The following is an 18021-nucleotide window of genomic DNA, read 5'->3' as shown; positions in this document are numbered from 1 at the left end:
AGTCAATCAATAAATGCGGATGTTTGTGTTGGAATAGTTGCTTTGGTCAGCTGGTCGCCTCCCTCACTTATTAAGGCTTATTGATTGTTACAGCATCTGTCTCTTTGTTTCACTAATGAGCATTTTCTCTTTGCTTATTGACTTTTTTTCCCCTGTTGTGGATAAAGTGTGGCTCAAAAGGGAGGGTTTGTTTCCTTTATTTAGAGCAACTGGAAAACACAAAATGAAAATGCACAGTAATTGGAAAACAAACGAAATGCAGGAGTTGTACAAATCTGCTTGACGTAAAACCACCATACAGCAATATCACCATATGACGTGGCCTTTAATGCCATCTCCTCTGCTTACGATTGTCAAGCTGTCTTCTCCAACTAATGTGTTTGATCTTAGGTTTGACACAAACTGCATAGCTCAGCCATGAGTTTAAAGGTCACAGCTGCAGTTAAGCAGACCTGAGAGAGTTAAAAGTGGTTGTCTCACCCCATTGAGCCCAGTGCAGCTAGTGGTCAATTACATGTTAATGATTAACAGTCCAGTGGCTCCATTCAGCATGCGGCTCTATGACTAAAGGCCAGCAGGTACAGGGAGTCATCAAACAGAATACTCTGCTAACAAAAATTAACATGGCTTTAATACTGCAGAGTACTGTACTACTACCAAATAAATACAATTCACAGTGTTCAGAGTATAATGGAACTGTCAAATTACTGTTTAATGTTCTGCCATTTATTGTCTGAATTTATATCAGAGAAATCTGATCATTTTGAACTTCTCTTCTATTTGACTGGGTGCCCAATTTTGCCTTGAAAATATAATTTCATAAGTATTGACTTATAAATTAAAACTTCTCTGTAATATAACTGAATTTCTTGTAACTTTTATCTGTATATTTGAGTATCATCTGCACACTGTTTGCTCATAAAGACAGCTGTTGTCATTTGATTACTGGTATGTTGTGTTATTTGTAGTAACAGGATGAGACCCCAACGTTTGTGTGCAGACGTTTTATTGGCCAAAGCAAGTGAAAAGTGTTTATAAAAAGGCACAGGATAACTATGCATGTATTTGGGTGAGGTCGGGAGTACGGTCAAAGAGAAAAAACAATGGCAGAGATAGCAGCAACGGCAGACCTAATAACGGCTGGCCAATATAACACTCAATATAATAACCTGAAACACATATACCATATTTTCCAGACTATAAGTCACACCTTTTTTCCTCCTCTGGCTTGTCCTGCGTGCCATACAGTGAAACGACTCATATGTGAATATTTGCAGCAATTTGGCCGAGTAGTCACTAGCGTTAGGTGGCATTCTTAACTCAATAGAAGATAATACTGTAATGTTGAAAAGGTAAGTGTCGATGCTTAAACGCCTAGTGTAATGAGTGAAAATGCCACCCAAAAGAAAGCACTGCCCCCCCCTTTCTTTTTGCTGAAAGCGACAAACACTCCGATGCAACATATAGTCGAGAAAATACAGTACATGCAGTCTGAAGATAAAGGGAACAGCTGGAAGGTAAGCTCCCTTTTATTATAGCTTGCACAGATGATGTACAGGAAAAATAAAAGAGATCGATGGAAGGTCAAATTTGGCAGAGAAATATCCTATTTTTTGGGGTAGTCTCCATGAGGGTTGTCTTTCCACTAAACATAGTCCTCCTCTCCATAGCTCAGCAGCCTCTCCAACTCACTAACCCCTTCCTTACTCAGACCATAGTGGTCAGCTTGTCTATGAGATCGTCAATAGTGTAGACCATGAGCTTGATATCATCCTTCTCAGACATACGGTGTTGGCCATGTCGCCGAAGGATAACATCCACATCAGGACTGAGGACACGTTCTGCAACCTGCATGGAAATGTGCCAGGGGACGTCCTCGTCTTTGAGCCCATGAATGAGCCGTACAGGACAGGTGATGGGAATGGGACTGTGGAGCACACAGTGATTTTCTGCCTCATGCAGAAAGTCAATGCTAAACTTGTAAACACCCTCCTCTGTGTGTTTGGTGGGCACTGTCCACTCCCCCTTCTCCTCAAACTCCTTGCGTGACTGAAAATTCAAACAGGAACCACAACAAAAAACATTTTAATTGAGAATGCCTGCAAAGTTAAAAATGAAGCAGCTGAATCATGTAATATTAATATTTAATGTTCGCACCTCCAGCGGAAGACAGTTGAAAGATGTTACTATGTGATCGGCAGCAGTGGAAATGCCCACCAGTGCAGCAGTCTTTTCTGGTCTTGCAATGGCTGCCAGCAGCATTAGCCAACCACCTATGCTGGAGCCCACCAGTATCTGCAAGTAAGCAAAATCTCCATAAGCAGCGTGTAAACCACATAGCCCACTGATTAATACACAACCAGAGTAAAACCATATTCTAAAGACAGCATAATACCACATTAGTGGAAGAATAAAAATACCACAAATGTTTAAATAAGTAAGTAAGTAAAGATTTATTTATATAACACCTTTGAAGACAAATGTCCCAAAGTGCTTCACAAGAAAAATACACAAGAGACAAATAAAGCAAATCAAAGCATCAAAACATGATTAAACACATATTATATACTGAGCTTACACACCCATACATATATAACAATAAATCAAGTGGAATACTGAAGATTTGATTAAAATCAGCAAGAGAATATCAAAAGTATTTTTTACAGATACCAAATGAATTGGGTAACTCAACACAGCAGTTCAGAGACATACTAAGGGGCTTCGTCTGGTAGTTTATCACTATTTTTATACGCAATTCTAAATAAGATTTATAGCAAAGGAAGGCCACCACTGGGCTTTTGTGGTCTCTACACTTTGCTTTAGTGAGAAAATGGGCTGTGGCACTTTGAACCATCTGCAAATGAGCTATAACTCCTTTGTTTTTCAGTACATTCAAAAGATACTGTCTGATCCTGAAAATATTTCTAAGCAGCAAAAAACAGAACAGCACAAGCCTCTTAACATCAATGGAAACATTTAAACCTGAAACAAAAATGACTTAATATATACAGACAGGGGTCCTAAGGAGTGCTTTAACTTGATCACATCCCTCCATCCAGTTTTAGAAATGTGGTAACACAGTGCCTCCATCTGGAGAAGTGCCGGAATACACTAATTAAACTAACTGGCCTAAAGCAGAAAAAGAAGTCATTAGTTTTAGTTCCAGTAACAAATCTGACAAATCTGAATATCAGCTACAAGTTTCTGACAGCATCAGAGAGACGCTTTTTTTTTTTAGGAACGTGCATTTGAAATCAGGCCTAAATGCAAACAGCCTCTCAATTCCATTTCCTACTAAGCAAAGTTTTAACAAGTTTGCTGATTTCTAATCACCATAATTTTGAAAGGGGCATGACTCTCAGAAATATTTACCTGTGGCCCCTCTGCTAACTCATCTAAAACGAAAAGAACGTCTTTTTTCCAGGTACCAATGGTTCCCTCTGCTAGCACTCCCTCCGAGGCCCCATGTCCTGTGTAGTCAAACCTGGGAAAACAAACAGAAAAGTCCATGGCCATGGGTATCAGAGGATAAAACTATGGCAAGCGATGACAGGCCACACACAAGGTTAATTCAGATTTTTTTTAATAATAGATTACCACAGTGAACATGTGATTAATTCTTCATATGTTTAGTACAGCGGAAAAACATCTTTATGTCCAACCATCAAATGTTGGCTTTGCAAGGAAATGGTCAGAGGTATTTTTAAAAAATTAAAAACATTCAAAAGGCATACAGCTCAGACCTGAGCACACCTGTTACAGGTAATCTGCAGTGGGTAGGGCAGGGATATCTGGAAAACATGCAGTACAGTAGCGCTCGAGGACCAGGGTTGGAGACCCCTGCTCTAGAGTGGAAAAAAGGCTCGAAATGATAAACCAGTGGGTTTAGATTAATTTTGCTCATCTGTATTTTCATCTGTATTTTCACATGTACGCCTAAAAAACAGATGTGTCTTTGGCCTATACTTTGCATTGTATGCTGTTAAATTTTCAAGTAAACAATACTGTTATTCATATTCTGAGAAATGCTTCTTGTTACATTAGTATTTATCTGATGATCAGGAATATGATGATTCAATACTGAATTTTGTGAAATCAAATCAAATCGAATTGGGAAATCGATGTTGATACCGAGCCCTTTGTATGAAGTACAGTGCGTCTTCCAATCAATATGGCAGTGATGGAAGAAAGTTCTCACTAGATACTTTAAGTGAAAGTATAAATACCATAGTGTAAAAATACATGTAAAAGTCCTACATTCAAAATATGAAGTACAAAAGAGCGTGCTTCAAAATATGCTTGAAATACCAGGAGTAAAAGTATGCATTATGCAGAATGGCACATTTCACATTAAAATATATAATATTACTGGATCATAATTAGTGATTCATTATTGTATTCATCAGTTCAATGTTGCAGCTGGTAAAGCTAACTTTAGCACTTTTCATGCTTATAGTTTGAATTAATTGACATACTGCTCGGTACTTTTCAATTTACCACAGGTGATCAATAAAGTCTGTTATAATTTGTTTAATTAATCCAAGTCTGAAAACTAACTACCAACTACATGTGAAAAGTACAGTATTTACACCTGAACTGCAGTGAACTTCAAATATGACATATCAGAAAACAAAATCACTCAAAGTACAAATACCTCAAACCTGTACTTTAATAGAGTATTCGAATACCTACACACTTTCTGTCACTGCTGGTCAGTTTGTCCTAGGATTACAAGCAAAGAGTGGCCTCAGTGTGTACGTCTGAGAGTGTTTAGGATGCTTTACCTGAGGTACGAGTGCCCCAGGGACCTGCAGAACTCCTCCAGTGCCTCAGCTTTCTGGCCATTCATGTTAGATCCATATCCGGGGAGGAAGACCACACCTGGGCTTTTCCCCTTCACTCTTCTGTAGGCCAGCTTGGGAAGGTCTGGTCGTGATGCATACTGAACTGTGGACTTGTGTCTCCTGTCTCCTGCTTGACACAGTACAACGTATTATTGTTGTTACAAAACATTTTTATGCAACTTAGTTAAATGCCCCCAGGGCAGTGAAACGACACACCACAGACACCACAATATAACGGACTGGGCCTCTGTGCCCAAGAATAGTGGCACAATTATAACACTTACACGAGGCCACCTTACGTCTCAGTATTTTGAAATACTACAAAAATCAACGCAATAAAGAAGAAAACAGCCACAAAGCGCAAACGCTGCACCGTTTCAGACGCCCTACATTTTTGAGACGACGCAGTCATGCGCGCCACACCCCCTCCTGAGCGATTCCCCACTGCCTTATGAAACGCAGGCGTTGTGAAATTAACCGTACAATCAACGAAGACTAAAACAAACCTTCCAGGAGCTTAGGAGACAAAGCTGCGACCCCTCCATTACTTAAAATCTGTGAAACTCCTCTGCGCCAGGCCCTCAGCGCCACAGCTGCCATACTGCTACGCGACCACTCGGGAAGTATCGCGAGAATAGCAGCAGTAACTCCTTACTATGGGTGCTCCTCACACATGTTTTCACACTGTTCATTCATTCACCCTGTGGGGCCACAAAAAGTGACTGTGTTAAGAAATGTGGCATCAAGCACAGCCTAAACGTGTACAATGTTAATTCTAGTATTTTTGAATGAATGTGTGTGAATACACGTTACAGCAGCTAAGGGTTTTTTAGTTAGCTATCCATAACTTATCCATAGTGTCCTGAGACAAGAGAAAAGGTGTTCATATTTTGATTTATTTAATATAATTTAAATCTTTGGAGTATAAAGAACATGTCCCAGATTTTTTTCAAAAATGTTATTTATTGTTTTGTGATAGCATGTCCCTTGTAGACAGCATCAGGTTTTACTTTGTCACAAAAATGGCACAATAAGGATCAGTTTGGTATTGGTAATGTTTCATTTTCTGTGCATTTATAGCTAATGCTTCTCATTTTATCAGCATTACAAACTAATATAACGCTTTGCATGATGAACAACACAGTGGGGATCGGCCACAACACAATGACATGATCTCGCCTATGAATTGCACATCAAAAACCAGTTCTCGCTTTGTGAAGTACCTTTTAGTAGTTTTTGTTCCAAACCTTAACCAAGCAGCTTTTGTTTCTAACAATTATCCATATAGTTTTCTTCCTAAATTCAGCCATGTCTTTTTTGCATCTAAACCATGTAGTTACTGTTACAAAACCTAACCATGTATAATTGTTTTGCCTAAACCCAACAAGGAGTAGATTCTGTGCCTAAATTTATGAAATGAAATGTGTATTTTGAAAGGGTTATAATGCATATTGCTTGTTTAATTGTAATATAATATAGTTAAGACTTTCATAAATTAAAAAACACAATATGATTATGAAGAACAGGTACATACTGTCTTTATAACTTTGATAGTTTACCTCTCCTACTGCCAGGCAAGGTACTTGCAGCATTTGCCACCATTTTAAAAGACAAAACACATGCTCTGTTGGTCATACCTCAGCTCCAGTGCCATCACTAGAAAGTCCAGGATGCCTCATTTGCAGGACATTAGGACACAAACAGAATCATTGGTCTCATCAATGAGCTCATAAACTGAACAATTAAATCAATGTCCAACAATTTCAGGTCAAGTTAAGGCTCATAACTTACTAGCATTTCCTTAAAGAGGTCACTATTTTGGATAGAGATATTTCCACCGAACTGATCCCTCTATACAGTTTTTAGCTTCATTACAAATGGTAAATAAATATTTATAATTACTACTTAGATAGTTTTGCATCTTTGTAATGTAGTTGGTGAACTGGGATTCTAGGCCTCTAGTGTGTGGTTAAATCTATATAAGCCATCATATTTAAGAAACTGACAATATGAAAAAATCTTCAACTAGAAAGATACCGCAACCAGACAAATGCAGTGAAGTATTTGAAAATGGAAAAATAATGTATAAATAGCTCAGAAGTGTACTTCAGTGCAGTACCTTAGTAAATAAAACCTGGTCTAGTACTTGTTGTGGAGTTGTTGGGAGTCGTATACCTGTTATGTATTTCATTTGACAGGTCAATTTGTTTTGACCTGTTTGGACAACAGTGAAATAAGTACTGACATGTCATTTGTTTGACAGGCTTAGTTCTAGTTACCTTTCAGAGTCAAAGCACAGTATAATAATAGACTATTGATGCCCTATGGAGGATTAAAAAAAACACCCACCAGTATATAGATAGATAGATAGATAGATAGATAGATAGATAGATAGATAGATAGATAGATAGATAGATAGATAGATACTTTATTCATCCCCCACGGGGGAAAAAGATAAGTATATAATATAATGTAATATGTATACTTTATTTGTAAGTATATAATAAAGTAGGACTAATTCAGATTCTAAGCATATAAGCTATAAGGTAGTTCAAATGAGTTGAACACGATAAAGCAGCAGTAATTAATCACATGAAATAGATGAATGTTAATATGTTATGCTGCTCAATGAGCGGCTTCACTTCGCGGCTCTGTGTGTAACATGACTCGGAGCGTCACAGGCGGAAGGTCACGGAGCAGCAGCACGGAACGGAAGCGGGAGTGAAAAGCCTGTCCGCCATAGTGGATCATGGTAAGGGCTAGTCTAGTTGGACCCCGGTCCGTTTCAGATTGACTGATACAAAACATCTGTGGCGGGGGCGTACGCGTCAATTGACGCCCCGTGCACGGACACAAAGCCGCGGTTTGCAGCAGCCAGGAGTACCGGGTCGTCGTTAGCGGGAGGAAAGCGTCGCCTTGTAGCGTTAACAGACCGGTTGGACACCCGGGGAGAGGAGGCAGGGAAGCACCGAAGTGCAGGAGGGGAGGGAGGGGGGCAGTCGTGGACGGTCTCACAAACAGCGACCAGTTTCTGCTCCTGGAGGATGTCCGCGAGCACGGTCGATCAGGTTCGTGTGCCCGGCGCTGAGAATTAACGAGCGGCGCGGAGACGTGAAAGTTTGCCGACAGTAGTTTGGTCCGGCTCGGCATGCCAGGTCAAACTGTTTAAAAGTCGGACATATGGTAGCTGTTAGCTGCAGTGTAGGGCGACTGTACCGTCAGAAACCCGTAGATGTAGCCCGGCTGCCAGTGCGGCTCCGTTTAGGCTTTGACAGCCGGGGTCCTTAACGCCAAATAACGCGTCCATGTTAACGACCGGGCCGAGGCTCACGGTTACTCTAGTCTGTCCATGTTTCTGCTTTCTGTCCTGGTCTGACCACAGTCTCATCTCTTTCTCCTGTGCTCCCCATTGTTTCAGAGACCTAAAGGCCAGGGAAGTAAAGGTATGTTCATGAGAGCAGTGTTCTGGACGGATTTTTAAAGTCTGCTTGTGTTTTGATTTGAAATGACCTGCTGAAACTAAAGCCAAAAACCAGTGTATATGCAGTGTTTTATCAATACCTCTGCACACACACACACACACACCATGAAAACTGCATTACACCTTGGTTTTTTGGTTTTTAACTACCTGTACAACTTCCATACTTTATACATTCACCCTGACACAATCTGACAAATACTGGCTATAAATGGTCACACAGAAAATGTTTCTTTATACGGAAAGTGTTCATAGTATCTTCAGTAAATGTTGTCATGTTTTTAAAAAGGCACAGTCTCAAAAAAAATGGCCAATATTTCTCTAACTGTGCCTGTGGTATTTACATTTCTAAACACAGCTGTACCTAAATGATGACTTGATGTCCTCTTTTTCTACCCTCAGTACAAAACGGATCAATGCAGCAAAAGGATGGCGTGAATGATGATGATTTTGAGCCGTACCTAGGCAGCCAGACAAATCAGGTAGCATTATGTAATAATCTAGTCTGTTCAGACTGACAGCTTGGAGTTATGATTACTGTTCAGCCCCTAATTTCATACAGTTTGTAATTTTGTTCTTTATTTTATATGTCCATCATATTCCAATTTGCTTATATTTTTAGTTTGCCTCTGATTCTGTACAGCACATTAACTGCTGGTCCCTCTGTTCAATACAGAGTAACAACTATCCTCCAATGACTGACCCCTACATGCCCAGCTACTATCCTCCCTCCATTGGTTTCCCTTACTCACTGGGAGAGGCAGCTTGGTCCACAGCAGGAGACCCTCCTATGCCCTACCTAACTACCTATGGACAGATGAGCAATGGCGAGCCACATTTCATTCCTGATGGTGTATTCAGCCAGCCAGGTGCCCTGGGAAACACCCCTCCCTTCCTTAACCAGCATGGCTTTAACTTTTTCCCTGGTAGTGCTGACTTTTCTGCTTGGGGTACCAGTGTCTCTCAGGGACAGTCCACACCGAACTCAGTCTACAGCAATAGCTACGGGTATGCCCCCAGCTCACTGGGTCGGGCCATCACAGATGGACAAGCAGGTTTTGGAAGTGACACCCAGCTCAGTAAGGTACCGGTATTGAACAGCATTGAGCAGGGAATGACAGGATTAAAACTAGGTACAGACATGGTGGCAGCTGTCACCAAAACCGTGGGCTCGCCTTTGAGAGGCACAGTTGCTATGAGCAGCATGGCAGCCAATAACTTTCCTCTGTCTGTCAGCTCATCCGCACCTAAACCTGCCTCCTGGGCAGCCATTGCCAAGAAGCCGGCCAAGCCACAGCCGAAGGTCAAACCAAAAGCCAATATGGGAATGGGGGTAGGCACCGCCATTACTCCACCCCCCATAAAGCACAATCTGAACATTGGTACTTGGGACGATAAGAGCTTTCTGAACAAGCCCCCATTAGCTCAGACTATGATCTCTCCACAGTCTCTGGTGCAGCAACCTCTCCTAGCTCAGCCCTCAGCCCTTACTTTGCCACCTCAACACCAACACCAGCCGTTTCAGCTCCAGTCCCCCCAACACCCCCAGCCTCTGCCCACTGGTCCTCCACAACTGCACCTCCCCTCTCCACCTGGTCCACATTCCCTTCATCCTCAACAACCACAACAGCTTGGCCCGCCTCCCAGTCGTTGGGTGGCTCCCAGGAACCGGGGTGAGGGCTTTGGTTTGGGTGAAGGAATCCCACTCAGTGCCTCTCCTTGCTCTGGAGAAGTGCATCCTGTGCTAGAGGAACTCTGTGCACTCAACAACTACAACCCCAAAGACTTTGACTGGAACTTGAAAAATGGACGTGTCTTCGTTATCAAGAGCTATTCGGAAGACGACATCCACCGCTCAATCAAGTACTCTATCTGGTGTAGTACAGAACATGGCAACAAGCGCCTGGATGGTGCCTACCGCTCCTTAGGCAACAAAGGGCCCCTGTACCTGTTGTTTAGTGTCAATGGCAGTGGGCACTTCTGTGGCGTGGCCGAGATGTGCTCACTGGTGGACTACAATGCCTATGCAGGTGTCTGGTCTCAGGACAAGTGGAAGGGCAAATTTGAGGTGAAGTGGGTTTTCATTAAAGACGTGCCCAACAACCAGCTGCGACACATCCGGCTGGAGAACAATGACAACAAGCCAGTGACCAACTCCAGGGACACTCAAGAAGTTCCTCTGGAGAAGGCCAAACAAGTGCTTAAAATTATCGCCACTTACAAGCATACCACCTCAATCTTTGATGACTTTGCACATTATGAGAAACGCCAGGAAGAGGAGGAGGCTCTAAGGAAGGTGAGATAAAGCCCTATTTAAAGAGCCCTGTCCTCTGTAAATAGCTTGCTGGTATGCATGCCACAGTATAGTTTAGTTACCCTGTATTTCAAGGAAAGGCTCGCTTTCACTAACTGGTTCTACAGGCTGTTGCAAGAGTGTAATCAGCTGGTCTTATTCCATCTGCTGTTAGACATCCTGTTGCTTAGTGAATAGTCTGATGTAAATGGAAGTTCTCAAAGCCCTGTCAGCAGATTGATATGTCACCATTATTCAGAAGCAGGTTCTGAAATCCCCGATTACTCATCGGCCATCTTGTGCTGTTAGGTTGTGTTGATCTGCCCAAGTGGGGTTAGATGCATAGAGGTTTCCTGAAATAGCCCACATTCTTGGCATTCCTTTTCTCAGACAAAGCCAGATGTAGACTCCAATCACCCTTTGAATGCCAAGCCTCTTCACTTCCCACAGGCTCCTCATGCTTAATTGGTCTTTAATGTAAGCCCTCAGCCTGCAGACTGGCTGAAACTTGCCTCATAGTTTTGCACAGTTTGCCTTATGTATTCTAAAGGATTGACTTTTAAAATGCTTGCAAGCAAAGTTGACAGTAAAAATACATACCTATTACATATGACTGTCCACTCACACTTTGTACACCTGCACCCTGAGGAGGAAAATTAAAATATGTTACAGTGGTAATAACAGTGGTGTACCACAAATGTCGGTCTTAGTAGTAAAAACTCTGTGGCACGATAATGCTGTGGAAAAACAGCAGCCAAGGAGTGAGTAACATGTTATCATTACTAGCATTCTGCTGCATCCATTCTTAGATTCACCAGTATGCTAATCTAATTGCATTTAGAAAACCCTCATGACCCACTCCTTTTCTCCCTCTCCTCCACCACTTGGTACTCCATTGATGTTGTATTGGCTCCTTGCTGCCACCTTGTTAATATGCGCTAGGTTACCTTTTCATAAATAGTTCAAGTCACTGTTTTTAGACTTCTGAGAACAACCTGTCAATTCAAAGCCTGTTTCATCCTGCATTGTGAAGACTGTGCTGCTTTTGTAGCCCTGACCTACATGACACGATCACCTCACCCTCCTTTGCCTGACATTGTTTGCTATTGTTTGACTTATTTCTGAACTTTGAAAGGTGTCAAACCAGCACAGCTACCTGCACTACCACACCTTCCCCAAGTGTTTTTTAAAAAATTACATTGCGTGATCTAAATGTTGCTGCAGGATTATATTAGTATGACTCCTTTGAAATTGAATATATATAGGTTAGCTACTTTCTTACTCTCAATATGCTGCATTGTGGAAGCTCGTGGCATATTTGGCTACATGCCAGTGTGCTATAATCATCATCAAACTCAAAAGACAGTTAATTAGTTTGATTTCACACCAGGTGTTATCTGAAAAGTAGAGTGAATATCAAAGGGGCAGTAGATTTTATTTGACAAAAAGAAATTGTAAATATTTTGTGTTCTCCTTTTTTAACAAATAAATTCAATTGCATTGTTAGGTTACTATATTTGTAGTCAAATCAATAATAAATTAATAGGTCTTGTACTGGAAGACCTATAAAGTTGTCTCTTTAGATCTGCAAACTGACTAGGGACAGAATTATACTGGGGGCCTGGTTTAAAGAGGACATTCCTCCCAGTGAGCCTGAAAGTCTAGCAAGTGACACAATGATCTTCAGTTTTGTTTTTTTTTCTAGAAATTGTTGGTACACACAGTTGATGTACTCTTCCTTACACAGTACTGTTGAATCTACATACCCCTGACACAATTTGAGAAATATTGTCCATTTTTTTTGGGAAAATATAACTACATCATCTAAATAAATGTTTTCTGTATGATCATTTATATCTTTTAAAAATGTCCTGAGATTCTCAAATTGTTCTAGTGGTATGTAAATTTATGAGCACAACTGTACCCATGTTTTTAGCTCTTTATTTTACTTACAGGGGATAGTCTCTTAAACTCTTGTCTTTATTTACTTTAACTTCAAACAGAAATCACATACCCTTCACTGATCATCTTTTTTTTTCTGTTTTCAGGAGCGCAATAGAAATAAACAGTAACCTTCTGGTAAGCTTTCTGCTAGAACTGCAACACTAATGAAGTAGGACCTTAATTAATATTTGCCTAACCACAAGGAGGAAAGGCTCTCACAATCTTTCTGCTGAAGATGACAATGTATCTGAACACTTGAACATCACAATGATGGACTCTGTATGTGATGACTGGTGCATGAAACCTTGTGTTTCTGTTTCATGAGAAAAAGAAAGTAGCCTGTTTCAAACACTCTGTATTCAAAGCAGTCCTGAACAACATCTACCACCAGTACCCTTAACTCTTTTTTTTTTTTTTTTTTTTTTTTTTTTTGGATTTTTAGTTGTGAGCAACCTGACTGAAGAGTTCACTGGGATTATTTGTATTTTTTTTAGAGTCATGTTTGGGATATTGATTAACTTCATCCACTCCTAAAGAGAATTAAAGATGATATATATATATATAAATTGATTTTGTACTGTACTGAATCTGTATTCTGCTGCCTGTTCCTCCTCCTCACACAAAGGCTGTGGACGAGTGGCAGGTAGGATGAAATATAGGGAATCAGTTACAATCATAGGGCATCCTCACCCTACTGTTAAATTCATTTCTGCATCTGTTTTCTGTGTATCAAAATAGGTATGCAGCAGGCTGGTGAGTGCACATCTTCATTATGTCATTTAGAAATGCATTTGTCCGAGGAGAAACCTGCTGCTCTGGTAAAGCTAGCAATAGCCTCCATGCTCCCTGTGGGTGACTCTTCACTCTGATGTTGATGTACTGTTCCTTACCTCAGGCTCAGACTGTCTATCAGTAACACTTGGCACTTTTGGGAGAACCCCTACTATCAGTCTTCCTGCTCGGCTTGACTGGGATTCCCCCAAAACAATAAACATCAACTACAAGGATGTGATGGCTTTCTCCTTTTAGTTAGCTCACTAGGTAAATAAAAATTAAAAATTAACCGTGTTTAGCACAAATGTAGTATGTCATAGTTTTGCTTTTCTGATGTATGCATTACTTTCATACTTCATATAACAATATCGCTGACAAGTATAAACTCTTCTCAGCACAAGATGATCCTCTTTCTATTGGTGCCTCTGTATGAGTGCACTGTATAGATTGTAGAGCCACTCCGTTTCCACGTGTGCTTTACATTTCAGGATATAATGGGTGTAAAGTTTATTAATGCCAAGAGGGTGGGTTTGATCATATTAAGATATGAAAGATGCAAGTCAAGTTGTCATCCTCAAGATTATGTGGGAGGCAGCGTTGTCAGTGTAAAATGGGTTAGTTAACGCCACAGTACAAATGCTGTATGCAGTGTAACAGGGACATCTGTTTGTTCATGACAACTGGCTGTTGCTGTATGTTTTAATTTTATATCTATACTTTGCATTTTAGAGGCAAACATAAATATTTCCATTATATTTATTTGACACCACACTTTATTTTCAGATGAAGATTTCACATAATTTCAATATTTCAAATTTAGAAGTGATATTTTGAACATATGTTAAAGTACCAGTTTTTTGTCATTTGTACTTGTATACAGTATGTACGTATGTCTGACATACAATCCTCTGAAGCAAACAATAAACCAGTGGTTTCCAGCCTAGTGTCGGGTGGCAAAAATGAATAGTGAGGCTCTTTGTCATGTTTCAGAGCTCAAAAGACAAACAGAATTGTGCCTCAAAATGTTGTACTTTATTCTTTCATCTTCTGTTTATCCACTGGGCTATACACAAACACATTGATGGATGAGTATTAAGAAATTAATAATATCAAATATGAGTAAAGTAGGTCGCACAGATGGGAAGGCTCAGTGATCCTACCGGATCATGAAAGCTGCATAGTGTTGTTGCAGCCGATGAAATAATTCCAAAGAAGGAACCCTACTGCCCTACCCTACTACTGGAATAATTTTAGAGACATTATTTCAATGTCGAAAAACTACTAGTGATGGGCAGGTGAAGCCTCATGAAGCTCTGAGGCGTTTCTTCTAATCGTGTCAAAAAACATAACATTAGTCTTAGTTCATCTGTTTTTTAACAATGACAACGGCAAAACCAAAAAATGACTAATTTCCTGTTTTTTCGTTTTTCTTTAGTAAAACAGAATATCGAAAGAACGGACAGTTTCGTTGTTTCGTTTTCTCGTTTTGTTTAGTAAAACATCGAAAGAACGGACAGTTTCGTTTTCTCGTTTTCGTTTAGTAAAACAATATTGGAAAAACTAAGTTTCGTTTTCTCGTTTTCGTTTAGTAAAACAATATTGGAAACATGAAAAGCTTCGTTTTCTCGTTTTCGTTTAGTAAAACAGAATATTGGAAAATGAAAGCTTCGTTTTCTCGTTTTCGTTTAGTAAAACAGAATATTGGAAAAATGAAAAGCTTCGTTTTCTCGTTTTCGTTTAGTAAAACAGAATATTGGAAAAATGAAAAGCTTCGTTTTCTCGTTTTCGTTTAGTAAAACAGAATATTGGAAAAATGAAAAGCTTCGTTTTCTCGTTTTCGTTTAGTAAAACGGAATATCGAACGGACAGTTTCAGTTTTTCGGCAGACGAGCAGTGAGCCAATCAGCAGCGAGCTTGTTGAATGTACACGCCCCCTGGAGAGAGCGGCTAAAACGACTGTATATACAGTGTTTACAGTGTGTTCAAGCCAAAACGACCACTACACTCTGATCTGACATTAGCTGTAAGGCTCAGCCTGAGGCTAAATATCAATATCTGTTAGGTAGTGATGGGCAGGTGAAGCCTCGTGAAGCTCTTTCCTTCTAATTATGTAGAAAAAGATTCAAAGGTTTAAGGCTTCAGTCTGTGAACAGTGACATCTGGTGGCCAACTGACGCCACAACAACCTCTCAAGAGCGCGACTCTGACAATCATTTCAATCCCATGTCAGCAATAAAAGTTCAGAAAACTGTGGTCGTTTTAATGTGCCAATGACGCAGTGAAACGCTCTGAGCCAATTAAACGCATTGAAACAATTTGAACCAATGAAGCGCAAAGTGAAACAGCGATGACATGAAGAGTCTGACGTCATCGGTCACGTGACTGGTGTGACGCAGTCACGTGTTTGGATTTCAATGCACCTGTTGAACCTGTTCTGGGTGCTATGACATGACATGACAGATACTTTATTCATCCCCATTGGAGAAATTCAGATTGTCCTGTAGCTCTTAACTTTAAACAGAGATTCCACTATAAAATATAAAATAAAATTTGAAATATAATTAACGGATGAAGGCACTCAAATCAATAACATATAACATAAATAGCATAAATAAGATATCAATAACATCAATTACTAATAATAAGGGATCATTTACTATCAACAATTACATATCAATTACTACTACTAATAATAATAAATTACTACAGTTATCACCATAAGGCCTTGATGACTACAGACCCGCTGCCTGCACTCCCCACATGATGACAGTCCTGGAGAGACCTGTGTTGAATCATCTCAGACCTCAGGTGAGCAGCAGCATCAGTGCCACTTAGCCACTTAGCGTTTTTAAACCAGAGGAACTTAATGAGCCAAAACCTGGAGCTTCTTATAACACTGCAGAACTTCAGGGGCTGATGTTGGTTCTACTTTGGTCTTCCTCTGCATTTAGTCAATATTTATGTGAGGGAAGACCTGAGCTCCAATAGCTGCAGAACAGGCACAACACAAACTTGCAGTTTTCCATTTACTATGACACTATGTATCATACATAAAAATGACGTCATTAGTGTTGGTTTTCCTTATGCCTGTACATGTTTACAGTTGGGCAGCATGGTGGATGAGTGGTTAGTGTTGCCTCACAGCAAGAAGGTCCCGGGTTCGCAACCCAGCCTTTCTGTGTGGAGTCTGCATGTTCTCCCTGTGCTTGTGTGGGTTTTCTCCAGGTACTCTGGTTTCCTCCCACAGTCCAAAAACATGTATGTCAGGTTGATTGGTGACTCTAAATTGCCCATAGGAGTGAGTGTGAGTGTGTGAGGTTGTTTGTCTCTATGTGGCCCTGTGATGGACTGGGGACCTGTCCAGGGTGGACCCCTGACTTTCACCCAAAGAGAGCTGGGATAGGCTCCAGCAGATCCCCATGACCCTGGTTAAGGAATAATCGCGTATTATTAATGGATGGATGGATGTTTACAGTATTTCACCCTGAAATAAAATAGTTGTTCACTGTCTGACCACCAAGGGGTGCCATAATATCATGTTTTTTTCAGCTCCTCAGTTCCTCAGACATACTACAAAACCTTTCCTATGGGCAACAAAGCCCCCTTTCTTCTCAAACTCTCTAACTCCTACAGATACAATTATACCAGGATGAGCAGTATTTGTTGTGCATCCACAGTGTTTTGGAGCAATTAATGCCAGCTTGCCAAGCTGTGCAGTGAGAGGTTGAGAAAAGAGGGAGAAAGAAGATGTGAGCAGGGAGTGAGAAAAATCCCTCTTTATGTTTGTCAAGGAGGCAGAAAGAGCTGTAATTATAACACTAGAGGATTTGGATGGCAACTTCTTTCCTCTCTGTGTTACTTTATGCATCCATTGGGTCTTTGTTGTGGCCTTTGAAAAAAAAAAAGCTCAGTCTTCCTTCCTTCATTTGACTGTGAATACAAGAGGCAAACTAATCAGGGAACTCGCTATTTGCCTCACAATTCCTGGTTGCGCATGATGGCTCTGAGGTGTAGAAATTCTCAAAAATGAAAAACACTGATTTAATTAGAGGCTTTGTGTTGATTTTTACTTTGATTATTAAACTGATGACGTGAAATCATTCAATTTTCTACATTCCACATGATGCAACTGAATCCTGTAAGACTATGAAATGTAAGACTTCAATGACACATATATGTACATGTAGCAGAAGTATTTAAAAAATATTGTATTATAGAGATACATAAATCTTACAGCACTCTTCAGAAGTTGTTTATAGATGTCATATACGCAGTACTGAAAGGAATTAGGAACAACTCAAGGTCCAGGTCATTAGTCTCTTCCAGTGTTTCCATGCGACAAGAAGCATTATAGAATCAGCACTGATGCCACTTCTCAGATGATGTAAACATTGTCCTTGTGTATCAGTAATATAAGTGGAGCTGTGTATGTGTCTTGGTGTAAAGAGAAGCGCTAATTGCTGTAAGATATGTGCATTTGCTGTTTTCCTTAAATGTGTGTCTTAAACATACATTAAAAAGTGCTCATGATGCTTTATAATAAATCAGAGAGTGAGTACATTTAGAAAATGGAGCAAAGAGGAGAAGAAATAGTGGAGATGAACAAAGGAACCGTACTTTATGCAGATTCTAAAGTTCTCATCTTCGATCATCTTAGCATATTTGCACTATTGTTATTCATTTTAATT

At 40.3% G+C, this 18021-nt stretch overlaps 2 protein-coding genes across 3 annotated transcripts; one reads left to right on the top strand and one right to left on the bottom strand.

The window, feature by feature from the left end:
* Positions 1-181: 181 nt before the first annotated feature.
* abhd10b (abhydrolase domain containing 10, depalmitoylase b) lies at positions 182-5465 on the bottom strand. The gene is made up of 5 exons (XM_026291748.1): positions 5351-5465; positions 4785-4971; positions 3373-3484; positions 2158-2295; positions 182-2049 (listed from the first exon to the last, which is right to left on the bottom strand). The coding sequence occupies exons 1-5, from the start codon at positions 5442-5444 to the stop codon at positions 1708-1710; spliced, it is 873 nt and encodes a 290-aa protein (XP_026147533.1). The 5' UTR covers positions 5445-5465; the 3' UTR covers positions 182-1707.
* Positions 5466-7521: 2056 nt separating this feature from the next.
* On the top strand, positions 7522-12949 carry ythdf3 (YTH N6-methyladenosine RNA binding protein F3). 2 transcript variants are annotated; one of them, XM_026292685.1, is made up of 5 exons: positions 7522-7596; positions 8263-8287; positions 8725-8804; positions 8999-10618; positions 12664-12949. In XM_026292685.1, exons 1-5 carry the CDS (start codon positions 7594-7596, stop codon positions 12685-12687), a joined length of 1752 nt encoding a protein of 583 aa, XP_026148470.1. In that variant the 5' UTR covers positions 7522-7593; the 3' UTR covers positions 12688-12949. The 2 variants fall into 2 exon arrangements, with proteins under 2 accessions (XP_026148470.1, XP_026148469.1); XM_026292684.1 differs by lacking the exon at positions 7522-7596 and adding an exon at positions 7603-7912.
* Positions 12950-18021: the final 5072 nt, after the last annotated feature.

The sequence above is a fragment of the Mastacembelus armatus genome, chromosome 20 (assembly GCF_900324485.2).
Source record: "Mastacembelus armatus chromosome 20, fMasArm1.2, whole genome shotgun sequence".
Lineage (NCBI taxonomy): Eukaryota > Metazoa > Chordata > Actinopteri > Synbranchiformes > Mastacembelidae > Mastacembelus > Mastacembelus armatus.
Note: the sequence above shows the minus strand (reverse complement) of the source record. Positions and strands in the feature narration are given on the sequence as shown.